This window comes from Pomacea canaliculata, linkage group LG11 (assembly GCF_003073045.1).
Source record: "Pomacea canaliculata isolate SZHN2017 linkage group LG11, ASM307304v1, whole genome shotgun sequence".
Lineage (NCBI taxonomy): Eukaryota > Metazoa > Mollusca > Gastropoda > Architaenioglossa > Ampullariidae > Pomacea > Pomacea canaliculata.
The window spans coordinates 13,779,229-13,807,093 of record NC_037600.1 but is presented as its reverse complement, the minus strand read 5'-3'; the positions used below and the strand labels follow the sequence as shown (position 1 = coordinate 13,807,093).

Here is a 27,865-nt window from a genome sequence, read left to right as displayed (position 1 = left end):
TATGTGCTTAGTGGTGATCCTTCGGAATGCAAACAGTGCTTGGAGGTTGCATGCTGGGAGTAGAGGGGTTCAGGGCTGCAGGGATCGAGCATCCTGTGGAATAAATGCTCCAAAGGATCCCAGCCGTGAGATATGCACAATCCTTGTTCTGTGTGTGGTCTGCACGATCCTTGGATTAGAAAGGTTTTGTAGGATCTTGTGGTGAGGAGACTGACACTGTTCGGAATGGTTGCTGTGGGACACACGTACACGAGGGGCAGGCGGGGGCAAGTCACGCGCGGGTCATGAGCAACAACTCTAGGACCGCAAAAAAGTCACGTAATGATATGCGCACGCATCTTGTCACGTGCACTCATCTCTCGAAAGCGACTGGAGGTAGGTGGGGCGGGGGCGAAAATTCCGTTGGCGATGGAGGACGGTATGTGGGCAGTTGCAGCAAGACTGTGTACATGGTCTATGGTTGGCATGATCTCGTATCGTGCCTGCAAGAACGCACGTGCATTTTCAGGTGGTGGCGGGAACTCCCCCATCGCGCAGTCACTCATTCCCTCTAAGGCACACGCCTACGGCTGCAAAAGCATACGGAAAGAGGTATAGGGACTAAGAATTCAGATACATACAATAGTGACACAGGCACACATGCACAGCTTCACTGACAAACATACACATTCAGACTCGCAGTCACATAAACAGACCAGGCAAACCCCTAGGGGCCTACACAAACACACGCATACATACAGACACATATTGAGCACAAAGTCGCGTATATTTTAACAAATTCCCAAACTTCCCCTGTGAAATTTATAAATTTTGCGGCCGCGTAATTACAAACATTTCCATGCAAAGCACTAAACTGTTTGCCATTTTTTTTCCAAAGCAGAATAAATGATCACACCCGTTCCCGTAATAAACTTCCGGCTTCTGCGCTAGTGAAGATTTAAAAAAAAAAAGTAATAATATACACTTCTCAGCAGAAACTGAACGAACACAGAAAGGTGTCATAGAGCATCACAAACCGCTGCTACAACAGACTTTGTCTTTGCTGGTACTGCCAAAATTTTCACCCGTATGTCAGCAGCTGAGAAGAACTACCAGGCCAGAAGTCATCCCGAGGACTAACCACTTTCGACACAAAAAGCGGAAAATTCTGGGCCCACTTCAACTTTAAAAAGTACAATTGTAAGTTAAAGGTAGAGAAACTTTTTAATACGTTAGGCTTACTATTTCTTATTACCATTTAACACTAAGAAAAATAAGTTTTGTGTGTGCTAACACAATTTCACACACACATGCGGGCTATAAATACACTGGGGTTAGGAATTGTTAAAAATTTCTTGGAATTCCTAAACACATTATTATGAAGTTGTCCCTCTGTTGCGCAGCTAATGTCGAGAGTGGCAATATTATTTGTAACAGACATGCTTAACTGCACAATGAGTTTGTAAATTATTTGAGAATTTGTAGTAAGAGCCTGTGATACATTTCACGACAACGCGGGAGCTGAGGGTAGGATGGAGGCGACAAAAATAAAGTCAGATGGAAGAAGAGTTGGTGCCGCAGTATATATATAAACAAAGCTGACAACATCACTGAGCAGGGATGCTGGCGTTTGCAGCTAGCAAATTGTTTTCAGTCAACACCAGTGCATGGAATCAGCACGATGCAGGCCATAAGATCGGGTGACAAGAGGTCGCTAAGGACTGGCGGAACCGTCAGAACCTGTAAATTCCAGTCAGAGAAACCGCTCACATTATTCGTGTCAGGCTAGAATTTGCTCGTATATAACCCCCGTTGAAAACCGAACCCTCTTCTAAGTTGAATATGAAACATGGTCGAGGGGTGTTCGTGTTTGGGAGTGGGGGGGGGGGAGCAGGAGAGAGACTCAGCATTCTTTCTCTCCCCTCTCCCTCTTTTGCGGAAAAGGAAAACAAAGACTGCCTCTCAACAGATGGCACATATAGGCCTTTATCTACTGCGTTATCCGCGCCCTACTACTTGCCTCACCCACCCACACCCACAAGACAGCCACCCACCCAGCTCCCACTCTTCCCTCGCTGCCTCTCCTCGCCAGCTCACGTGCTCACGTGCCATAGATGCGCCGGGAGGGTGGAGTCCGGCGGGATGTCGTGCCAGTGCACTACGGCAGCAGCACCGATGTAGCAGCAGTAGCAGCAGTGCCCGCGGAGGAAGAGGACTAGTGCAAACAGCGGAGCAGTGCAGTCACAAAGACAACTGCTGCACTGACTGGGGCTGTGGTTATGCCGCTTTTTTGTAAGTTTCCTCCCTTTGCGACTCATCCTCCCTGGTTTGATTGAAACCACAAACCAGGCCATGCTGCTGAAGCTACTATCGCTGTTGCAATGATGATGATGATGAATAATGAACAGGACGAAGACAATGGTACGACAATGGATTTCTGAAATTCTGAGAAGTTGCTGAACGTTGTTGTTGCTTATGTTTCGTTTGTATTTGATAAACTTTGATAAACCGCTCATCCGTGTCGAGTGGTTTACCAACTCGTCCTCTCTCTCTTCTTTTCTCTCTGCTTCATTTAACACAGATAAGCATTAAAATGTCATTCAACATATACAAAAACTTCTCAAAATGTTAACTGCTCACGAAAGACCCGGAAAAATAACCCCGAGTCTCCTCCCTGCAAAAAAGTCATGGGGGTGGGGCTTTAATGGCCACAGCAAAAAGAATGGGGAAAAGATGAAAAAACAGGGTAAGTTTTGGCTAGTGTGGAAGGGTGCCGGTGCGAAAAGAAAGTGTGGCAGCAGTCTGTCAATGGTTACAAGACAGCCACAGAACACAGCAGCAGATTGGACACCACATCAGGCCGCTGTTTGCCTTGCAGTGCTGATGTCCTTCGAGCGTTGATGGACTTGGCGACATGTACACACAAAGAGACACATAGAGTGCGAATATACATAACACCAGTCTATCAAAGAAGGACAACATCGGTTTGACGCTGACTTCTGAATGATGTAATGGCAATCATCTGTGACGAGACGATAAAGAAAACAATTTAGTTCTTTTTGTTTTTTTCCATTATGTCTTATTAATGCCATTGCTTTTTTCACACCTCTTTGTCTTGTCATCAGCACGAGCAGCCATTTTGGAACTATTTTTAAAGTCCCATCTTCCGACAAGCTCGAAGAGGCATGTCGAGAGAAAGGGAGGGAGGGAGGGGAGGTGTTGGAGGCGTTTGAGCGAATGGCCACAAAAAATTATTTACGCATCTGGCAATCTACCATTGCGCATCGCACCCGGTGCATGCAGATTACACGCGCGGACTACACGGAGAGGGAAATTCCCGTGGGCAGAAATAACAGTGGTTTGCGCAAGATCACGCGGAATGCCGCGAGGTCTCGCGATAAACGCCGCCATCATGGCGACGACGGAGCCGGCCTGCAGCCTGAAGCCGCCAACACATCCGCCTAGCAGGACTAGATTCCAGCTCAGTGCACGTGCTCTCAACAATCTTTTCCCAGGCAACACCCTTTATGTCCACAATTTAGTCCTTCGCGCCAAACGGATGTATGCGAAAGAATCCTCCATAAAACATCAGCATTAAAACGAAAAGATATACAACCTTGCTAGCTTCACTCCTTCCAATATGTCGTATTGACACTGTTATTGCAGTGATCACACTTTATTACCAAAACACAGATGGTCGGCCTTCGCGTTAGTTTTTTTAGTCTTTATATCGTTGTGATTGTTCCGAGGATACTGGTCAGCTCAACGAGTTTGCGTGCGTCAACAGAAAGACAGAAAAGAGAGGAAAGGAGGAGAGAAAAAAGGGAAGAAAGGAAAAATGGGAAAGCCCGAGTAATGGAGGCCAACGGCAATCTGAACACACACACACCATCAAGAAAAATCCGTCATGAACACCAGTCCGTGCAGACAGGGCAGCATCTGTGAAAGACCACCTAACAGAAGGCCGCCTTCCAATGACCCGAAGGTGCTATCAATCTACAGTCCAGGGAGGGGCCACCTCATGCCGGCGTTATCAAAGGATTTGTGACTCCGCGCGCCCCGAGCTTATAACAACAAAGATCTGTTTAATCCCGACTGAGGTGAAGTCATCCAGGTAGCGACATATGGCCAGGAACTGCACTGCATGTGTGTGTCTATGCATGCGTGTGCGTGCGCTCGTGCGGGAGTGAGTGCGCGTGGGTGTTTTAGGTAAAGAGAGAGTAGCTAAGGTGTATGGTTGTTTACAGAATGAAATTAACCTTTTCGCCTCCTCAGCACACACGCACACACTTCTCTGAACATTTTGAAAAATGTACGTTGGAACAGATGTGCAAAACACGATCAGACTCCAACAGGCACGGTGATGGTGGGGTGGCAGGGGCAGGGGTAAGCACTGAAGGTCAGCGGGGTAGAGGGGAGAAGTTGACCTCGGGTGTACCCCACATTCCATCGCCGATCGCATCATCAACAGCTGTGTAGGTAAGGATTCCCATTTGTGTAATCTGTAGAGAGAAGCCCACGATCTTTGGCCATAGCAGGCAGTTGCGCCATCGTTCGTCGGGTGGGTCTTCAGGTCAAAGGTCTCAAATCTACAGTGACAATGCAAGCCGGGGCGAAGGGAAATAATCTGAAACACTTATTTACCTGAAGCGCTAACTTAAAAAAAAGACACACTGATGAGAAGGAAAGGGAACTGATGAAGGTATGAAGGATGGATTCGTTCTAGGGGAGCGGTCCTACTATAACACACACTCTCTCTTTCTCACACCCAGATATGGGAGTGGCTGGTACGCGAATGATGGACTGTTACATCCAGCGTTACCTCTCCTGCTCGGACGAGGGTTGAAGTTTGAAACTGTACAGAACTAATTCGTTCTACCCCTATTAACCACGTGAGATAATTAGCATGTAGGCCGTGTGAACACGCGTGGCGACCATGACACGAACCTTCCCACAGTTTTTATCTGAGGATGGGGGGAAGGGGAAATAAAGAAGTGTTTTGTTGAATGGGCTGAACGGAGACTGTTGGTGAATTATTAATATCTAAACCAAAAAATCGTATAAACAGCCGTTGTCTCGTGTACACAGAAGTGTATGGTGCACGCCGTGTTGTCAAATATCTGCGACGGAGTGACAGATTACAAGTGGAGGAGACTGAGGAGTAGTGGGGGTGGAATGAGAAACAAGATAAGGTGGGTTGAGAGGAGGAGAGAAAGCGAGACAGGGAGAGGCAGGACATCTGGAGACAGCACACGTATTTGAGGAACGTAGCGATGAAAGTGGTGAAAGAGGAGGAGTGTGAGGGTCGACTGTGGTGGGGAACATGCCGAGATGGCGCCAGGCTAGCAATTCTCAAACGTGCAGCGAGACGAGAGCATGCATGCGCGCGCGTTCTGTGGGGAGGGAAGAGAGTGAGTTCTGTGAGAGGCGTGCCGTTAACAGACACCTGACTCTTCATACGCAGTTTACTTCCTCGCAGAAGGAATTACCACTTGCTCTGCCTTCGCCACCTTTGCGCCCCTCGATAACAGGATGCGTAGAAGATGAAGCGCACAGGTGTACAGATGACATCAAAAATAAAGCGATTTGCTTGTGTTTCTTCTTTTCTCTCTCTCTCGCACACGCGAATGAGCGCGTGAAGATAGGAAGGTAAGAAGCAGCTTTCCTCCCAAGCGTTAGCGATGATGTCATGATACGTACTATAGAATGCGGCATTTACATATTGCTCGCCGCATTATCACTCAGTCCTATTTTGTCTTTTGCAAGAATCGTGGTTAAAAACCAAAATACACTAAGAGGCTTGTTCGCAAAATGTTTTCGAGTCTTATTTTTCTTTCTTTTACTTTTCCTTTATGTGCTCCCAAGGAAGAAACGTTCGTTTGCGAAGGTGGAGACACCTGACGTCACGTGCGTCAACGAAAGACAAGGAGGATCAGGTGGAGGAGATGATCAGGGCGATGATCAGCCATAACAGAAGTATCAAGGAGTAACAACAGCTGCTACAAAGACACCAAGGGCACGCACGCAAGGAAAATATGAATGAAGTGCATGGTAGAGCAGGTAACAGTTACAAATCGCTGACACACTGCTCCGTGTCCGGGGTTGGTTGTTTTTTTGTTTTTTTTTGGTTTTTTTTTGTTTTTGTTTTTGTTTTTTTTGGGGGGAGGATATAACTATGCAAAACTCACTATACATAATTCTCAAACACACACACAGGTATCAACAACAACGATAAACAAAAGAAGGAGATAAGTAAGAATGAGTGCATAAATGAATAAATGAATGAACGAAGGAAGGAAAAAATGTTACAAACTCTCAGTTTTTGATCTCATTTGCTCTGAGTTATCTGTAAACCTGTTCTGCCAGGGAACAGGAGACGGTTGAGGCTTGAAGATGTGGGATCTCAACAACAGCCTCTGACGCGTCGCCAGCGATAACACAAGACATTATCGTCAACAGACACAGATTATCTCCCATCAGCTGGAAACCTAACATGGAGTCCGCGAAAGTCACAGCGCCGTAGGGCTCGTGCATGGGGCACACAGACTCTTAGAACGTGAAATTCTTTTCCGTTCTTTAAAACTCGTTTAAACTAAAGCACACGCACACACACGGACACAATACACAGAGGGAAAGACAGAATTCTCGCAGTGCCCAGAAACATGGCAGTGCGCTGAATAAAGCTCGCTTTCTATTTTGCAATGTCACGCCGGCGTTTTCTTTTGCACATAGTGCTGGCTTTGTTCAAACATACTGTTTGTTTTGTTTGCCACGACAAAAGGTGTCAATGCCACGAGTCAGAAATAATCTAACCTCTAACGTTTTGACGAGAGGTCCTAGTGTCGTTACGTGAGAGAAACAGTTTTATTTCTAACTGTCCCACCCGGAAGACAGGCTGGGTGGCCGATTAGCTCTCAGGTTTATTTCGCAGAACCCACCAAGACCTTCCCATCACAACATTCTGATCTGCTACACCCCTCCACTCCCCGTCAGCCATCGTCAAGATGATAATATTACCTGAAAATATCATGTGTCAAGCTTGTCGTTTCGCTAAAAAAAACAACAGTGTTAAAAAGCGTAAACGAGGGCGACTTCCTGCTCGCACGAAACATTTCTAAAGCGGTTTTATTACACCGACTAATAATAAATTATGCCGATGGCTGCCCACTGCTCTCTCGAAGTACAAAGGCAGCAGGTAGGGACTTGCCCATTACGACCGGTTTAGTGTACTTGACAGGAAGAGAATGACGCAAAGAGCTGTAACTCTTGTTATGATGTCCGTTAAGTGGTGCTCCATATACCGCCGCTAATTTCTGGGCGTGCTACCCACCACAGACAGTCAAAGCCGCTCTCATTGGCGACAGTCGCACGCGAACCACACGCGCATGAAGCAGCCACGGGGTCTATTTCTGGACAACGTGATGACGACGTAGTAAGTGAAGCTCAGGAAGGAGGGGTGGTGGTGGAAGTGTCATAGTCAGCGTTTTCGATGTCTGTCTTATATTTTGCTCTTCTTCCCTGTTAGGGGTAACGGGTAGCTGAGTTGTTCGAGTGCTGGGCCCAGGTGCTCTGCTAATATTTTATAAACATTATTTACCTGCCTGCTTGGCGTAAGGCGTTCAGCTAACTAGTCGGGTCCCTGATCCTTGATCTGGGGGCAAGAGGTGCACGCACTAGCCGTTGCGAATCCGGGTAGTGTGGAGAATGATAAAGGGTGAATGTTAACACTGGCTGTCGCCAGTATTATATGAACCGATTTATTCTCTTGCTGTGGTCTGAGCATTGCTGGTCTACAGTTTCAGTATACCACTTTTAGTACACAGAACACAACCAGCCGGGTGTATATATAAATATGAATATTGTACATCCATTTAACAGCAGGCAACTGCAACAGATGACAGGTGATATTCTGACTATTTATAATCTTTATGAACTACGTCCTCGACGATATTCCAAACTGGATTCATGGAGCCGTCTATGCGACGACTTTGCCATATCGCATTTTGAGGGGAATGTCACTACAAATAACCCGAGGAAGCAAAAGGCACCGACGAAAACTGAGAAATGGCCTGAAAAGTGGTCAGTGAAACTAAATGGCAAATAGACCTTGAGCCTAACCACAACTCACCAAACTGAAAATCTCGAATGTGTGGACATTCTCTCCTTCAAGACAAGAAACTAACATACCTTGGTGTCACCTTTGATACTCGGTTTGAACCAAATCAACAAGTGTACAGCACGGGCAAAACAACTTTCCTGACGGGAAAAAAAAAACAACAAACAAACCAACTCAGCCGATTCCCTCCAGACAATCAAATGCCAACAGAAGAAACCCCACCCTCTTCAAAGATGCAGAAACTTTTTTTAAATGTCGCATTAGCTGTGCAGGTGGGAACACGACAGGTGCAAGATCAAAGTCTGTATCTTGTTTTTATAACACCCTTTCTCACCACACACACCCAGCCGGACTTATATATTATACACCTCACTCTATAGCCCTCCAGTGAATTGTTTATTGTTTATTTAGTTGTTCATTGCAGGTATTTGGAAAGAATATAATTATAACCTTATACTTCGCCAGGTTCTGGCTAGAAATTACCGCGCACATACACACATGCAAGCACAGGCAAGGGTGTCAACTATGTTTGCTTAAAGGGGCTTTTTTGTCTGTATATGTATTGGCAGGGAATTCCAGCCTGTGGTTCCAAATACTGCAAAAGAACGCTTGCTTAAAGGGATTGTAAAGGCAAAATAAAACTGCTTAGAATCTTGTAAAGAGTAGGATCAGTTTGAATCTCGTCTATTTTCGTGTCTGTTTATATGGGAAAAGTTGAATGTTTTATAGGATGTTGTTTTTAATAAGAGAAATAACACGGACTCTTTCGTCTCTTTCGTCCTCCGATGACGTTAACTCGACCCCGGTGTGAGCTGATGATATGGTTGGACATTGCTCATAGCCATCTTGATTGTTATCTCTAGTATATATCACTAATCCAACTAACGACACATCACCAATCACTTGAGTTCAAATCCTAACAATAACCGACACTGCCTCTCCCTCGCTGACGTCACACAGCACGCCACAGCCTTATCACCGCCCCACAGCCTTTACTACACCTTTAAGGTGGCGAGTACTCTGAAATTTTGAGCAGTTAGGTGAAGCAGTTGAGTGGAGGAAGCATGACAAGGCTGATGCAGGTCCAAGCAGCATAATTGTAACTTCGCTGAAGGTTGTTCAACTGCACCTCCGTTAGCCAGCGAGAATTGTACGACAATAACCGACTCTGGAGGAAATAAGCTACATCAACCAGCATCCATTCTGCCACTGGTTCAACACGGCATCTGATGCCTACGATCAGAACATCGAAAGGGGCACCAGACTCGTGCAGCTGAGAGCCAACGCATAGGGATGATAAAGATGACCACAAGACAGAATAACAGAACACGAAGACTTGCCTTCCGGACGAAACTGTTCTCCAGTACTGCCCCTGAGTTGCCAAGTTGCTGACGCTCATAAGCAAATCAACACACAGGTCAACAATGTCACATTTGCACACTCTCTTCGGAGGTATGTCTGACATTATCTTAGTAGGAAAAGCCAATGATTTTATATATGATGCCAACACTAGCACACGGATACAGTCAGTGCTCGTTGGAGCATGAAACCCAGAAGTCGGCGAGGAGGGTAAGAACCAGGACAAGCGACCATTCTAGAAAATAACAGCTCATCATTCCCTTCACCAGCACTTTTCTTTTTGGAGGGAGAGAGGAGTGGAGGGGGGAAGAAGTAGAGGAGCTATTATTTGTTTCCACTGAAAACATCACGTGACATCAAGCAAATTTTTCAATGAGCAGAAATCTTGGCCCTAGTGTGTTGGACTGATTTCTTTTATCGCACCACATACTCTGTGTCTGTTACATCCGTCGCATTTATACAACACAAGCTAAAACACTGTTACATACAGTAATCATTCAAAGATAAATATTTTCTTTCATTTTGCGCCTCTTAACTTCCCTTCGTTCCTAGTTCTGGTGCACGAGGGCTAGAAAAGGGACTGAGCACGTTTAACGTCAAGCGCGTTCACGTCTAAAACCAAATAAACAAAGCCTTAACGTCTAACCAAAAAGGTCGCATTAAATAGGCCAACATCCAAATAACCAGTTCACCAGTAAATAAAACGTGCGTATTTAACATAAAACGTTTCGGGGGACGGGTTGGGAGTGCGAGGAGGGAGATGGGAACACTTCGCCGCAGAAGAGAAGCAACATGTGCTGCAGCAGCACTCGCAAAAAGCGACAGGTTACTGACGAGATGCAAGCGGCACAGACGCTGCAGGTGTGGTGCAGCAGGCGGTAAGGTATTCGCAGTAGCATCTTCGCTCATCCCGCAGGTGTTCGTACATGGCGCAGACAGGCGTTCAAGGTACCTGCAGGTGCAAAAGGACAGAGCTCCAAAACGAGTGAGTCACCAGCCCGGCTCCTACTTTTCGCCTTGGAATCGAGATTTTCTTTCTTTTGTGTGTGTGTGGCTTCTCCACCCAACCCCCAACCCCACACGGCAGATAACTCCTGCATTCGCTGCGCAACAAGTGGGAGGGGAGGTCACTCGAACTTGCATACCAAAATCTGCGTCGGTTGATGAAGCACCAGTTAGATGCTGGCGCCCCCATGGCGGTTAAGAAACACGTCACGAGGGGAGGTGTGTTTCGTCACTAGTTATTCTGTGCACATGGGTAGGTGGTTGGTACCACTATTCATTCGCCAACACTGACCAAAAAAAAAGAAAAATACGCCCACAGACAGGTGTAGACAGAAGAATGTGTTCATGTCTCCATCATACAAAGAGCTCTTGTTTAAACACAGATTATTTCAATCACCTCTGTTATCTCACACATATTACAACTCCCACTTTTCATCTGGTTTTCACTTGAACAAGAATTTAACTTGTTGAGAGCCTTGTAATTTATTGCAAGGCACATAATTCTAATTCTCTGCTGTAAGTGAACTTGTGTTTCCTAAATATTTCTGAAGTCATGAACTTTTCCATCCTTTTTTTAAAATTATGTTTTCAATGAAAGCGAAAAACAAATAATCGCATGAAAAATGCTGACAGCACACTTTACTTTAGGAATTTGAAGCATCATAAACTGTGACACAGATTTGTCCAAACCCAACAATATAAAGTCTGCCCGTTTGTGGGCTACAGAGGAAGAAAATGTTTCCACACCAGGAAGAACATCAAATTAGGCCAGTGACCTTTTGTATTACTTCCAGCAATTCTGGATAATTGATCTATTAAGAAACTGATATTGTAAAGGGCAAAAGGCTGTCTTGTAATGTCATAAAAATATCTTAGATATTGAGGAAACTTCAGTATGAGATGTCACTTCGAGTAAAGAAAAATACTAATTTTATATATACACACACACACAAAATAACAAAATAAACATCCTATTGTCCCAGTTACATACTCCACTGAATGTGACCTTTAGAGATTTTTTTTAACCCATTCTACTGCACAAAGCAAATGAATGGAATTCCCCAAAACAGCACACACAATGCAATATAATGTAACCAATAACTGATGGTCTGTAATTGACAATGGGGCATTCTTTAATACTTCAATGTAGGATAATGATTTGCACACTGCACCTTGCAGCAAACTAGTTCTACTTTATTTTTGACTTTACTGTAACTAGAGCACCTTCCCATGTTTAAATTGCCCACTGGGACAAATCAAGTTGATCATTGTCATTGCATCTCAGAATCCTGCTCCATACCTGAAGTTATAAATTCTCAACAACAACAACAAAAAAAAAAAAAATGCAGCATCAGATAAGAATGATGAAGACAATAAAAAAAACAAACCAATAGTTTCACTACTAGCAGTGGTGATCATACAAAATGGATCAATGTATGTCTGTGTATATTTATGTATCAGATAACAATGATGATAATAATGATGATGATGATGATAAAAAAAACAACAGTTTCACTACCAGTGGTGGTGATGATGATGCATCATAGATTAATGTGTGTAAGTGTACTTACGTGTGCACTCAGGTTAAAACACTATCACATGTAGTAATCACACTATCATATGGAAAAAATCCTTTCAGTTAACCACTTTTCCTCCATCCTTCATAACCCTCCTTTTCATTTCTTCAGTCTCACATCTCAAACAGATGCACCACTACTGGTCATCAGTAACTTAGTATATGTAGGTGTCATTAAATGTTTGTTGTATTAGCCACAACAAGTGTCTCTAATATATTTCTCATTATCAGATATTCACCACTGTCACAATGTCAGTCTCTGTCTTTCTCTGTATGCGTGTGTCATATCATTATGAATACGTCATTGAATTTATGATTCTTTTCTTTCCGGTATACATATTTTGTCCATTACGAATTAGCATTGTCGCATTCCACACATGATCAGAGGTCGCTCGTCCTTTAGAATAACTGACCTGGTAAGTTTTATTTCCGTCTGCTACTGCCCCTACAAACACACATCTACTGTTATTCTCTCTTGATAATAAATACTAAATAGACTAATTTTTTAAAAACTATTAGCAGCATACAGTTATCAAATGTACACTGCTGATCATAATTTACAACATTATGCTAATTTTTTTTAAAATTAACAGCAGTACCTAGTGTGACTTAGATAATCTGAATTAAAAAAAGAGATTGTGTTAGGCCTAACTGGTGGTTTCACATTCCATCTGAATAGATCAGATATCATGGCTGCATACTATACACATTGTCATAGGCTTGTCACTGTTATTTTAAGCTCATGAATCATCATTTAGTACTAGTACTGTACTAGTATTACTAGTACTAGTAGCCATCACTATATAATTGTTGTTATCTTTTTTCCTCTAGAAATTGTCATTTACTTTTAATTATTCTCCCCCAGGAAATTGTGTGAATATCCTTCCTTATGTGTATGCACATCCACACACACACATAGAGTGTAGTAGTGAAACATAAGTAAGAGTCTCTATTTTCTAAATTACTACTCTATCTTTACAATCTCTCTTACACTGATTACAGAACTAAACACCAGACTTGCCCACAGCATAAGATGCTGACAAGTGTGTGAACCAGACTGTCTACAATGATTAGGAGCATTCCAACCAAACCTATCTACAGTGCAAAATGTTTACAAGTATCTGAACCAATCTATAGTTTAAAATGTGAAAGTATCTTGACTAGTGGTGTTTACAAGGACTACCAAGCATTTTGTGTTTGCCATGCCTAAGCTTAAGGTCACAAAGCCAGCAGGATTATGGTCAGGTGCCCTGCATCTTTCCCTCATGAGGTAGACAAATGAATGGGTGAAAAAAAAAATACTCACAAAAATTTTGTCATGATGCTTGCCAAAGAACGGGAATGGCTGGGCCAGATTAATCTTTCCAGACCCTCCGTCATCAGTCCGCTCTGTGGCGCTGTCTCCGTTGGTGCTATTAAACGGGTACAAGTGCAGCGTAAGTACGGGTGAAGGTGTCAACAAGAGGGTGAGGAAGATGAGAAACAGCCACCCGACACCCTGAGTCTGTCCTCCTCGCCTTCTTTGGCACAGGCGTCTGAGGAAGATGCTGCTGTAATTGTTGCTGTAGTTCTTGGTGGAGAAGGTGGTGGTGGTTGTGGTGGTGGTGATGGTGGTGGTGGTGGTGGAGGAGGAGGCTGCGGTGATGGTGGAGACTGATCTCTCTGGGACCAGAGACGTTGCTACACAAAGCACACTGCTTGGACTCGGCCTGTAGGCATCCACACACATTATAGGATAGGGCCTTCAGAAGAGGCGGCCGCTCGCAGAACGGGTTGGCGGTCGTAGTCGCAGATGCCGGTGTGGTCGTCGCGGTTGATGTCCGATTCGAAACGATGTGACTAGCGGTTGTGGCTGCAGTAATAGTAGTAGTAGTACAGACAATGGCGTCGTCATATGGGGAGGGGGCGGCATAGTACAAAACAGAGCAAAGCGTTGCAGGCGGTACAGTCAGTGCGGTCGCGGCAGCAGACTTCGGCAGCAGCGTTGTCGTCGTTGTCCTTGCGGTACTGTCGTTGTTGTGGCGATGAAGGCAGCAAGGACAGAACGGGGAGTCAACAGAACTCATGACGGCGGCGGCGACTCCTGCCAAACACCTTCTCAAGGACACGTTCTTCGCTTATCTCCAGCTCCCGCTCGCCCCTGCCCTCTGCGCCACCGCGGACACAACAGCCGGCAAACTTGTCGCCACCAACGGATTCACAAACGATCGCGCAGACGAACAGTCCGTCCTCGTTGCACCCGACTCTGATCGATGGTGTTTTGGTGACAGTCTGGGTAGCAGACGCCGAACCCTCCCACAACGACTGTCTCTTCGGCATCCCACCCTTCGCTGACTGCAGCCTCAACCGTTAGTCTCACATCCTAGGGCATTAATTTTTCATTCATACCCTTCCTTGTAAGAAGTTTTCGTCGGTTTTTTTTTCTTCAAATTTATTCACTTATATGCTAACTTTTCACTGCTCCCTGGTTATTCAAAACAGGAAGAATTTCTACGGATACTCACACTGTACATGTAAGGAACACATTACACACTCCAACCCCAGCTTGCAGTACACATGATTCGTTGAAGACAAGACCCCCACCACACATCAACAGACACATCGCCTTCAGCTGACTTGGCAGGAAGTCCTACCGACCTAGAAACTGTGAGGCAACCCAGTGTGAGGTGTTAGCTTCTTTCTTCTATCATATTAACTGAAGCACGAATTTTTATTTTTTTTTAAATACTGCGACACAGTCGTTAGACTAGATTTCAGACACACTAGAAGATTCCTTCTTACCTTCTTCCTGTGTGCTGCTGTGTCAGGTCCCAAATGTACTCAGACAAGGCGGTGAAGTTCCTTCACAACCGACTGAAGAAAACGAAAGTTTATTTCAGCAAAAGAATGCTCCTGATTCCCACACTCCACGAAACAGTGCGAGATCTCACCGTTGAAAAGTTTCTTTCTCCCTTGTGTGCACTAACGGTGTGTAAGCGCGGGGCAGTATCCGCCGACACACGCTCACGCGATGTAGGTCAGAGACTGAAGCAGACGACTGGGTGTGGTCAAGTTCCTGACTTCCCTGGGCATAATTAACGCACAGCGAGTGGCCAGCACGAGAAAGCGGATCTTTCTCTACATTTGGGTACCATCCGTTCGTTTCTGGGTGTCCTAGAACGGAACAATGAGGCGGTTTTCTGCAGCTACCCCTGGCCGCCAACACGCGAATGTTGTTGCCCCCATGTGTCATTCGGCGCAGCGCTCCGTGCTTCTGACGTCACAGATGCTATTTTCGAAGCGGGCCAAGGGAGCTCACTCTCATGTGAGGGTTTTCCGAGCTGGAGGTCGACTCTCGGGGCGTGCAGGCAGTCAATCAAGTTCCCTCCACAAGAATGCCGTTACTCAAAGTCTCTTCGTTTAACGCGACATGTTTATGAAAAATGTCAGTAAGCGATGAAAAATATTAAAAAATATTCCTAGCGTTCGCTTCAATTTCCAGTTTGGGATTAAAAAAAAACTTACCTAACAACATTTCCTCTTCATTTTTTTAATAATTATTTTGTAAACATCTGTTTAACTTTTTTTTTAAGTTCTCAATCTTTGTGGTGAGCTTGTCGACTGTCAGAAGATGTCTTCTTCATACAATAAAGCTTGACGAAACGAAAACATTATATACAATGGAATTTTATTTTGATTTGTTTATGTAATCTTTGCAGTGCATGCCCCTCCCCCCTTTACAAGTGACCCCGATAAAATGTGGCTTAAGGATGTTGTTCGCGGGAGGGAGTTAACTTTGTACTTCTAGGCACAACTGTGCTGTTTATAACTGGCGTCGTGTTACAAGAGAGGTGTTGCTGAGTTGTTGTGGAGGTTCTTTGCGGATTTACTGACAGACGGCACGCAATGCGTCAATCACGCAATAGCTGGCGCACAAAATGTTTTTTCAGCTTTTCTTAACACAATTATCACCCTGCTTGTATATGTATAATAAAAAGAGGCTCATGCAAGTTAAATAGGGAACGGTATGAGAAGTCAGCCTTGAGGATAGAGGATATTAGGCTGCCGTTGTTTGTGATATCATTGTCAGGGGAATATCAGCAAACACACTTGATCGTCAAACATTATTTCCTACATTGCAAGTGGAGTTCCTGTTTAAGGTTCTCAAGCGTGTAGCTCTTGGCTGTATCAGAGTCATCAATATTTTTAGTGGACATGTGTTTTCGAGCGTCAGTGCATGTAAAATATAAAAATATATATGTGTGTGTGTGTGAAAGAGAGAGAGAAAAGGATAGAATGTCTACTTCCGCCTTTATACAGCAGAATCTTGAAGTGTGCAGATTGTGTGTGTGAGAGAGACAGAGACAAAGAGGTCTATGGGCGTATTACATGTGAAAGCGATAGAGAAATACTCTCTATAACTTTCAAAAGCTTTTTATTATTAATTTCCGCCCCTACCTCCCCCAAAAAAAGTGTTTTTCTTCTATACTTCATAGACTGTTATTATCTTACTGTCATTCGACCTCGACCCACAGCGTTTGAAAAGCTTAAAGTTCTCCCATAACCCTACAATAAGGAAGTATGATGTCGTGACGACGTTATCATGACGTAGTCGTCCACGAAGACGTTCTACAGGACATAAGGATGAGAAATAAAGAATATAGCATACTGCCTTTTTTGTCATTGCAATGTAACGATTGTGTGTCCAAAAAAATGTACATTTTCATATATTTTATATCTATAGAACTATTTAGAATCCCCCTTGCCAGTGTTCAGAAGTTTTTGGTTCCTTTTTTTTTTTTTTTTCTTGTCGTCTGCTATTACCTCTTCATCATCATATTTCCTATCGGGAAAAATGGATTCAAAGTGCATGTATACTTATTTTATATCCATCAAGACAATAAAGATCATCCTTCCCAGTGTTCCACACTTACCGCATTCTAGACGGGTCTATGACGTCACTTAAAAGATTTCACTGCACTTGAGGTTTACTACATGAAATGCATTAAGTGACTCGTCTCTGAGAGTGCGGAGGAAGATATACTGGCTCTGTCAGCATGCTCACACAGTGCGTGCTTTTAGCTGGTCCAAGCCTCACTTTCCTGTTCACACAGCCTTTTCAAAAGTGAGCGGCACCAAATGTAACGAGCAACAGGCAGAAGTGCTTAAGATAAGCATAACGATAGCGAGAGGCACTTCTTATCGTAATATTCGTGCGCCCTTTTGTTAGGACTTTGTCCCAAGAGCAGAAAGACACCAGAAAGTGCTAGTGCAGATGAGCATCACAGCAAGCAACCATTCACATCAACATTATCTGCGGTCAGCCAAAAGCTCTTTAGTACACGCAGCTTTCGGCTTCCAAAAAAAAAAGAAAAAAAAAAAGAAAAACACCGTAAAACAACAATAGAATTCTATTTCCGCCTTTTCTTTATACAGCAAGACCTTGAAGTGTACAGATTGTGTGTGTGTATTCGCGCATATAACAATAATCGTGTCATCAAACCAACAGAATGTCTTGTTGTCCTCCCTCCCTCTCAATGTTCACTCCACCCCCTGTCTGATGTTTGTTTGTACAACGGTGTAACAACAAACACACTGAGTATACTGTGAGTTATTTTTGTCCATGTTTAACGCGCGCGCTTGCTGATGACGAATTTGTATTCTTTATGTGACGTAATTTACCAAAGACATTATGACCTCACATATTACGTCAGACGCCTTGTCGGTGCAATCCTAGAGAGACGCAGACTCTTTGAATTATAAATGTTGTTGTTAATGTTAATGTCGCTGCTACTGTTCGTAAAGAACTGTTTTGAACAAACTTTATTTAGTTTGACAGCTGTAATGGACCGTTGCTCAGTCTGGAGGCGCCATCATTCTCCTACGCCAGGTGTGGGTCAAGTAGGATGCAGCCCGTCTGGCAAAATGTGAAGTGCACTTGATTTCATTTTTTTTAATTCGGACTAGTTTAACTTGAATGAAATTTAATTTATCAAATGCAACAGTGTTAGTAATAACACGGCTGACATGTCTGATGGAGTCGTTACAGAACATCGGGGGCGTCTGCCTTCAAGGGAAAGGCTGGTTTAAAAGCTTCAGTGTGATGGAATTCAGACAGCTTCACTTTACACACTAAATTCGGTAAGTGAGCGCCATTATTTATTCATTTGTTTTCCATTCCATCATCACCAGGTGTGTAGTGTAGTCACCTAGCGTGAGTTTGTGGTATTTTAGGCCCGCCGCATATAGAAGTTTGAGACCGGCCCGCCAAAAGAAAACTTTGCCTACCTCCGTCCAACGCACTAAATCAGTCATACTTTCAGGTGCACTTCAAACTTTTAACATCCGGGAAAGTGTGGAGTAATTGGCAGACGACAGTACTCACGACCTGACTAAGAAGTCACTTACAGATCGTGGATAAGAGATAAAAAAATAGACCAAAAAGAAATTACTTCAAGTGGTCATTCGTCCACGGCAGAATGCTTTGGGAAATGCAAGAGGAAGACTTTGAAAGTATATATTTTGCAAAGAAAATAATTTGTTCTTATTAATTATAAAGAGTAAATTTCTAAAGAGAATGAGCCAATCAACAAGCGCGTAACAAAGTCACGTAACTGTGAAACTGGGTCTGTTATTATTTCTATTGTACAGGGCAGGCCTACTATGTATTATAGTATATAATATGTATCATACTTTACATTATTTTGTTTCTTATAACGCTTAGCATGGCGATCAGTGCATCATCAGCCATCCTAATAACAATACAAACGAGAAGGTCCTCTTCAGGCTTACTGTCCTCAAACCAAAGTCGTTTAGTGCTAATACGAACCTCTCAGAACCAATGAGAACTCACTGTATATTTCTTGAACACCTTCGTATATCTGAGAAATTAGATTAAGCTTAATTAACAATCTGCCTGCAATGGCTGATAGAATGTTCTCGATACTTTTCCTTTTCCACACATGTGAACACTTGTGTGTGTGTTTTGATTGTGAGAGAAAAGGGGAGGAGAGTACGAAAAAATTAAAAAAGACAGACATCTGTTCAACATTTTAAGAAAGATAAGCATAACTATATATAGTTAGTCTGAAGACCCTTCCCTCCATCATTAAAAAAAGAAAACTGCAGGTGAGGAAAGCCTATACCGTGAGATAACAGTACTGTGATAATACAGTACTTGCTTACCTGCCCACAGTCCTACGTGACAGGTGTTCAGGGTGAATTATTATTCGTGCTTTAGGGTCACAAGATATGGAGACTATAAACCTGTAAAAATAAATCATATTGCCGACAGTTCGTGCTAGATTCCTCTGAGGTCTATGTTTTTACAGCCGGGTTTAGCTGTATGATCGTTCAACTGTTATTTATTATGTTTGAAAGGTGCCATTGGTCATCGCGGGGCCATACATATGGCAATGTAGCTTTTGGATTCAGAATTCTCTCCGTTCCGGTCGTTTATCATCTGTGACACTTTTCCTCTTTTTTTTCTCTGTCCCTGTCTCTCTGTTCTCTGTTCTTCCACTCTCATTTTTTATAATCTCTCTCTCTCTATTTATATAGATGATCTCTGTCTGTGATCTTTCTCCTTTCTCTTTCTCTCTTTATTTCTATTTCTGCCTGTCTCTCTTTTCTATTTCTTTCTTTTCTTTTCTCTCTGTGTCTCTGTCTCTGTTATCTCTATCTCAGTCACTCGCTGTGTCGATCATTTCTGTCTTTCTCTGTCTCATATCTACTTCTAGTTCTCGATCCGATCGTCTCTCTGCTCTCTCTCTCTCTTTATTTCTGGCTACTCTTATCGCTCACTTTCTCAAGATGTATCCTGTTGTAACTATATATATATATGTCATATTTTTCTCCTTTCATTTCATATTTTAAAAAGCTTCAGCTGGCTGGGTTTTTTCACATAAGCATCAGTCCTAATCCCCCTCCATCCTTAAACACCCTCCTTCTCTTCGTTATCCTTTTTATTTCCGCCATCCCCCCGGCTCCCCATTCCCCAATCCCCAATATAAGGTGTCCGATATCAGAATACCACAGTAAATCGACATCAAAGCTGTGCCCTACAGAAATAACAAGAAAAAAACCAGCCCCAGAAGCCCTGCTTCCCGTCACCGCAGGAAGTCTGTGTACTGCTCATGTTGTGTTTTATTGGTGAGATGACGTTTACACTCGCGGGCTGTTACTGATAACTGTCTGCTTCATTTTGTTTCCTTTACCCTCCTATCCTTCCCCACCTCTTACTAATCATTGACATAATTCTTTACATTTTTTGCTTAGTCACAGGACCATCGAGCTTTGTTTGGGGTTTTTTTGTGGGATGTGGTGCTGGGGAGGGGGTTAATGGTGTGTCTTTGGGTGGTGGGAAGTATGTCCGACTGAACAGTAAAGAGTTGAATTCCTGAAGGAGGCCGTTATGCTAGTTACATGAAATGTACGAAAACTTTACTGATATGTTTACACATTATGGACTCACCGCGGGGCACAAGCAACGAAGTCAAAGTCAAAGGTCATTGGTCAAGTTCGTTTTCTGCACAACTCCGCTCAACTTGAGGCGGACCGGTAACGCAATGGTAAAAAAAATCTTGCTTACACCACTGCAATCGAAAGATTGCAGATTCGGATCCCATCTCGGCGCATTTTTCACTTGCACGTGCCCTTGATGTTTTGAACATCAGATTTTGGCTTTGAACTTCACAGATTGCTCGTACTAATCGATTTAGTGTTTACCGTATCGCTGATTTCTTGTAACCTACTATATAAAAAAAAATTAATAGCTATAATTATGGAAACTCCTTCATCCATTGGTACTCAAGAAACTTGTGCGGGTGTCAGGGGCGGTGGAAATCCCTATTTTTTTTTTATCGTACCTGGTAGTCATAGCTTGCCACATCGCACGGATTCGCAATGAATTGCGATAGTAATACGATACACTGCAACTTTATTGACTCATGAGATAAATAAATCATTTTGCTGAAATACAAAACCTGCATAACATTCCAAAAGGTATTATTTTGGGAAATATGAAAATTTTATCGATGAAACACACGCTTTTGTTGTGGTGCGGACGATGCGCGTGGAATGCGGAAAATACGGGAGGCACCGATGTTCTGACCTGACGGGGTCAACCACGCCCACAGCGAATGTCTGGTCCTGACAAGTCAGGCGGAAAAGACCCCCGGAAGGACGACAGCGGAAGTAGACAGGAAGGTCTGTATCCGACTGACATGTCGCCAGAGATCGCTCCGGGTTTGTGTCGACCTGACGACTTACACCACGTGTCATTCTAAGTCACTGCATCTCCAAGGGCTCGAATGAAATGTTCCAGCAAATCTTCAAGCTCCCTCCTCCCACAGCTGCTGCGAGAGACCAACCTTTCCGGTTTCCGTTCGCGCATGCGCTTTGGGTGATTTGAGCAGCGGTTCTCGAACGCTTCATTTGTGTCAAGATATTTTGCTTTTTAAAGTTTCTAGACAGAGTAACGTTTATTTAGCAGAAAAATTAGAAATATATTAGGTAGATGCACTGATGGACATGTTCACAAACAAGCGAAACTTGCACTAAATACTCAAATCTAAAAGATAAGCTGTAAAAGTGAAAAAATAGAGATGGGACTGAATAGCCAGTACTGTCTTCCCTGACTTTCTAAAGCGTCATGTTGCTAATTGAATGGCTAAGCACTCTTATCGTTACAAACTATTTAAAACTTGAAGTTAGCTCTTCAGTATGTTCATATGTGACTAAAATTGAGGATTCCAATTTCAGTTTCAATCAGCTCTCGACAGTACCAGCCAAACTCTACAGCTCTTGGCGAGTCTGCATGTACTTAGATAATTGGCACTCGTCACCAACACCACTTACAACGAAGTGAAGGGCATGTTCATGCCACTCCAATGATTTAATGCCTGAAAGTCTGTCTCTCTCTCTCACACACACACACAGAGTTTACTCCTAGTCCTCAATCTTCTCATCTCGTTTTTTTTTCTTTCTGTCACTAGTAATCTAGCCAGTCCTGTAGACAGGCCTGGGTCTGGTGAGAGGCCAGCCCTCAGACTCTACCTCCTAATGAGGACTATTTTTGCTACGAGGCATCCGGGCCCCACCCTCTTCCCTTCAGGCTTGTTTGTTTATTCGTTCTGCGCACGTGTATGTGTGTACGTCTGTATGTGTGCGCCTGTGTATGTGTCTGTTGGGTGTGTCGTGTGCTTGCATAGTTGTGTGTGCGTGTGTTTATCTTTCATCCAAAGTATCTCTTTCTTTGCTTGCATATCTATGTATTTTTCTTTCTATACATTTTGTTTTTCTTTGGGTTGGTTTTTTTTCCTCCTTTCGTGATCGTCCCTCTCGAATCCCTCCATCCTGCCACCTACCTGCTCGTTGGTTCCCAAACCCCGAGCAAAATCTTGACTGGAAAAACTCTCACATATGCAAAAACATAACATAAGCTGCTTTTATTTTTGATATTTTGTTTTCAAAACTACGTTGAAGCGAGATTATATTCACCTTAAAGGTGTGCGACATCAGTTAAATCGAGAATTGCAATCTTAAAAAGAAAATCCCGAAAATATCTTTTCATAGGGAGAGCATCTTCATTCTAGTCATCCATGAACAACAAGCGCATCAGAGCAACTGTCAGGGGGAAAAAAATCCCTTTAAAAATCCACGGTAAGGAGGTATCTGTCTTAGTCAGTCCCTTCTCCATTTTTACTCAGTATTTTCAGCATCTTTAAGAAACATTTGCAAATCTGTTTTTTTTTTCTCCAAACGGTTCTGTTCTCGTCATCAGAGGGGATGCGTTTCAAACCGGCTTCTCCCCACTTTCCCTTCGTTAGATTTTTTACACTTTTTCTCCCCGTCACATGTTTGATTATCAGTGTTGTGTAAGAAATAGTCACCACATCACATGCCACTCCCAGTGATGGAAGTCCAGACTACAAGACTTACCTCAGTCGCAACAAGCTCACTACGTCTCTGTGGTATATGTATAAACTGTGTGTGTGTGACAGAGAGAGAGAAGGGGGGAGAGACACGCCAGATGGTATTTTATCGTCAGGTGATTGTTTACAGTGACTGAGACATGATCCCATTACACTGTGGGCGAGACCTGGCATCGTGGTCAGGTTGGTGTCTAGGCATAACTCTGCCGCCTGTGTGAAAAATAATCACCTTTCTTTCTCTCTGTATGTCTGTCTTTCTGTCTGTCCTCCTTCTCCTTCGTTTTGTATACCTGGATTTATTTCTATCTCTTTATATATATATCGATTTTTTTCTTTTTTGTATATCAAGTTTATTTGTCTCTGTTTCATTGTATTTTTAATTCTATTTCTTTCTACAGCTCTCTCCTTTATTCTTTTTCCTTTTATTCTCTCTCTCTTTACTTTTTCTTTTCTTTTTGTCTTTCTTTCCTTTTCTCCTGATTCCAATCTCCGTTTTTCTGCAGTTTCCTTTAGACAGCTCTTTTTCCATCCTTCCACCTCCAATAAAAACTCTTATTTCATCTACAATTCAAATTTGAGACATCCTGACCACAAACACACCTGACACAAGACGGCTGACTCACACCCGACGCTCACAACGACAGGCGGAGACGTTTGCACCTTAATGTTCGACCTTTGCACCCTGCAACCTCACCTGCGCATTAAGCGTATTCACGTTGCTCAAAGTTTAGACACTCCGTGTCTCCGCATACAAGGGCGCCTTTTCAGAGGTGCTGCAGCTTCGTGGCCGCTAACACTAATAACAATAATAACAGACACCACTGAAAATGAAGAAGAAATATGTAAAAGTCAAGGGAGTAGACATAGTAGCTGAGGGAAAGATTCTGTGGACGAAAATGGTTATGTCGGTGTATTGCATCTATTACACACCTGTCTCAGTACTTTTTTTTATTTTATTTATTTTTGTTCAATTTCTTACTGGTTTGGCCATACTTATAATATGGAAATGCATCAGATATAAAAGAAATTCAAAAACCGTTTCCGTTATTCTATTCGGAATCACAGTTCTTCACATCAGGAGCTAGAAGTGTTAAGGTAATGTCTGTAAGATAGACTGATGGGGGGAAAGCTGTAAACCAAACAAGCTTGGATAAAACTCAGACCGAAAAGAAAAATGGGAAAAGAAATATTTTCTACACACGTTTCTTCGTTTCTAATCTCGTTCGGAATGATGTTTGACGAGGTTTCAAATATTTACAATCTACCTCCGACCCCTAAAAATCCAAACATAAAGATTACATAGGTGTGGGTTAATTTATTAATGATCTTTATCTAAGAAGAGGTGGTGCAGAAAAGAATGGCATGTTGCTTGGGTCATGTATGAGGTCGTAGGAAGCGTTTGATGAATGATACGCGAGAAGGAGATATAAAGCTCGCTATCACAAGCTTACCTAATGTTTAAACTGTGTCACTAGAATAGGAAGTGGAACCTTGTGGTCGCCAAGGAATACACAGTGAGTGAGTCCTGCGACAGATTGCATGTCTTATGTTGCTGTGTTTAAATTCAGGAAAGCGCATGCGCAATGGAGGTCTTACAAATGGCGGCATTTACCTGCTTCATCGTCATCATTTTTTTTTTTTTTTTTTTGACGCTTTTATTGAAAGAAGGAGGCTGGAAGGAGAGATAACATCACCTAAGGTCGTGGAAGGCACGTAGAGAGAGCAAATGTAAAGTGCTCACGCCCAGCTCCAATATGAAAGACATTTCTGTGACGTCACCTAACGACTGAAGTATTTCCGGGCGTGTCCAATATCTGTACCGATGAGGCGACATTTGAATTTTTAAAAAAGTATTATTAATCGCCATGTCCACTTTCTCCTTATACTTTCTTTCTCGCTTTCCACTTCGATTTTTCCAAACTCTCTTCACTGTCTTCACCTCTCTGCATCCTGTCTCTCTCCACCATATATATCTTTCTCCACCCTACATCTATCTCCAATCTTTGTCTCCCACCCTACCTGTCTTCACCCTCTCTCCACCCTATATAACTTTCTTCTCCATCTATCTCTCTTTAAGGAGGCCGAACCATAATCGACAGAAATTTTCTACCAAATTTAATAAGGATCGAACGAAGGATATGGACTTGCATTAAGATTTCAAGGACCGCCATAAAAACGCATTGCCACACTCTGCTTTATTTATGAGAAACATTGACTGGACTGCTTGAGTGCGTGCATACGTGTGTGTGTGTGAGAGAGAGAGAATGGGCAGGGTCCTTAAGAATATGATGTATAAAAGACGACTGTGTCGTGTACAGACAAACTATGATTCACTCCCCAGACGCCGCTGTCATTGTACGGACCTTGTACAAACTAACGGACTTTGCTGTGCATGAACAATGCAGAGACACGCTCAGATCAGTCACGGTTGAATGAACAGAAACACAGAGCCTGGCAACTAAATCTACAAACACATCGCCGGGTTAGTGAGGGGCAGCCTGGTAACAAAACATTGTAACCCTGGCTAGGGAAAAACAGCCTTAAAAACATCTCAAACACATAGTTTGGTTACTGAGCCTGATATTTAAATTACAAACAGAACAAAGTGTCCAAACCTACAAGCAGAACTTGGTAGCTAAAACTGCTAACACTAAACAAACAGCAAACGACAGGAGTCTTGGGTGCCAACCACTGATGTGAAACTAGTCAGTGGACCGTTGCTGGTTCTGCTTGAAGCCTTCTAGCCGCCATGTTGGTACTCCTGGACGATTACTTCTCTCTCAAAGTCGGGAATTCTCTGTCGCTGTGTCTTTTTTTAATTTTCACCAAACTATCAACGTTGCATATTTTTTTTTCTTAAAATACTTCAGATTTATTTCCACCTCAGAACCGAGAAGGCATTCCCATGTTTGTTTACATGACTTAATAATACAGCTTCAAGCTCCACTACTATAGTCGTCTATCCAGTCGTTTTACATCAGTGATGTCAACAATTACCATCTAAGGTCACAGCAGCAAGGTGCTTCCTCTCCACAAGGACAGGTTTTTCCAGTTTTTTCTTCTTCTTTCCCAAGAGGACGTGGAGGTGTATAATGTGTAACCATCGCAACCAGTCGCATGCACTGTCCCGTTGCAAGGTTTCCTCCACCCTTACACCCAACTAGCAAAGTAACTTTCCCACGTTAGAGATTTCGCCTGACTAAAACTGCTGGCCCCGTATTTCTTCATACATTCAAAGATCAATCAGGTAAATCAAAAATTATGTCCATCCGTTCATTGTAAACCTAATCACAACCCACCCAAGCCAAGCGATCAAAATTTATGGGAGAAATAAAACAGTAATAGAAGCCCCGAGAGACAGAACAAAAAAACATGGCGGTCATTGAAACGACAAGCATATTTGTTTGTTTGTTTGTTTGTTTGTTTGTTGTTTGTTTGTTTGTTTGTTTGTTTGTTGTAATATGACGAACGTGCACTAACCTTGCACGCGCACGACATATTACACACACAACAACTCGAACAGCCCCGCAGATGGCGAGGAGGAGGAAGAGATTTATAGGTGAATGGAATCGAAGAGGCCCAAATCTGAGGAATGTCACCGAGAGAGTCACAAAGAAGATGGCGGAAAAGACAGTGAATTTTTTATTTGCTTGTTTATGTTTGTTCATTTATTTGTTTTTGCTACTGTTTATTTGTTCATTCCTTCGTCTTCTTCTTTCTCTGTTTTTTTTTTTTTTCTCTAGTTTCATTTTATTTTAGTTTATGTATCTATCGATTTGAAGGCAAAATAATAAAGGATTCGAGAATCTCTCCCCAGGCCGTGCACTGCGAGATGCTGACAGCTGACAGCTGACTCTGTGATTTACGTGACGAGGACGTAGATCAGCCAACGTTTCCAGCCACACCCGCACTCGAACACCAGCTGCACGCACGGTTCCCAAATTAGCCAAGAAGATTTGTAGCCTGCAACTTCAGCGCTTCTGTTCGCTCGTTTTTAGTCTTTGTTTTTTTTTTTTTTTTTTTTAAGGACTGTTACACATTCGTCATGAGTTTTTGGAGATTTACAGCTAATGTCACATCTGGAAGCATCCTCGACAGTTTTGAGCAGAGGCACTCTGAGATGTAAAAACAAAGCGAGTGTATGAAACTCTCATGACACCAAACAAGCGACCCCTCCTGTTCCCCCTACCCCACCCCAGCATTTAATGCTTTTGAGTTGTTGGTTTTTTTTTAATTAATTGTTTACCGGGCAGAAAAAGCTCTACGTTTGTTTCTTAGCAGTTCCTCTCCGCTCCATCTGCTAGGTCTTTTCGGTTCGTTTATGGGGCGTTAAATAATGTCAATAATGTTACAGATGATTTGCAGCTTGTAGTGCAAAGCTTTATATTTATTTCTGGTGCTGTTCTGTTTTGGAGCAGCAGTTATGAAGCGAGGGTAATTCCTTACCCCCGTGGGCAAAGTGGGGAAATCAGGGGTAAGCGTCCTGTCTCAGCTGTCTAGCGGTGTCCAGACCTGATTGCATCTGTTGTCTAATGACTACTGGCTCTGTAATCCAACGTCTGCTGTCTAACCTGGTGACGACCGTTAAATTGTAGACTGATGGGGCACCGGACTTTCTCGTTATTTCTTTCAGCCCATCACTCCTATCTCTCTCTCTTTTTTTTTTCTTTCTTTTGTCATCTATCACTTTTCCTCTTCTCTTTCTCCTCTCCCTCCTGCCTCAGAAAAAGCTTTCACCTAACTTATCTGAGTCACGTGAAACCTGCATGAGGCTTTGTGGTCTAATGGTGGGGTCTCCTTGCATATCTCGACGTTCTGTGTCAGAAAGCTTCATTCTCAAAGGATATCGGGTTTCATTGTGGCTATAGGGTTCCCTGCTATCCCCCGTTCATCCTTCCAATTGGTTGTGAATCTTAT

The 27,865-nt window shown here is 43.1% G+C and overlaps 1 protein-coding gene and 1 long non-coding RNA gene across 4 annotated transcripts in view; one reads left to right on the top strand and one right to left on the bottom strand.

The window, feature by feature from the left end:
• The window catches only part of LOC112574754 (sushi domain-containing protein 2-like), a 59,271-nt gene extending 43,970 nt beyond the window's left edge, over positions 1-15,301 (bottom strand). For 2 of the 3 annotated variants that reach the window (XM_025255997.1, XM_025255998.1), the window contains exon 1: positions 13,342-15,300. In XM_025255997.1, the coding sequence (XP_025111782.1) occupies positions 13,342-13,764 (423 nt within the window). In that variant the 5' untranslated portion in view covers positions 13,765-15,300. Of the gene's footprint in view, positions 1-13,341 lie in introns of all 3 variants that reach the window. The other variant, XM_025255996.1, reaches the window with a different exon arrangement.
• On the top strand, positions 1,340-6,686 carry LOC112574755. Its single transcript, XR_003101488.1, has 2 exons — positions 1,340-6,039; positions 6,346-6,686. It is a non-coding gene; the product is annotated as an uncharacterized LOC112574755 (long non-coding RNA).
• Positions 15,302-27,865: the final 12,564 nt, after the last annotated feature.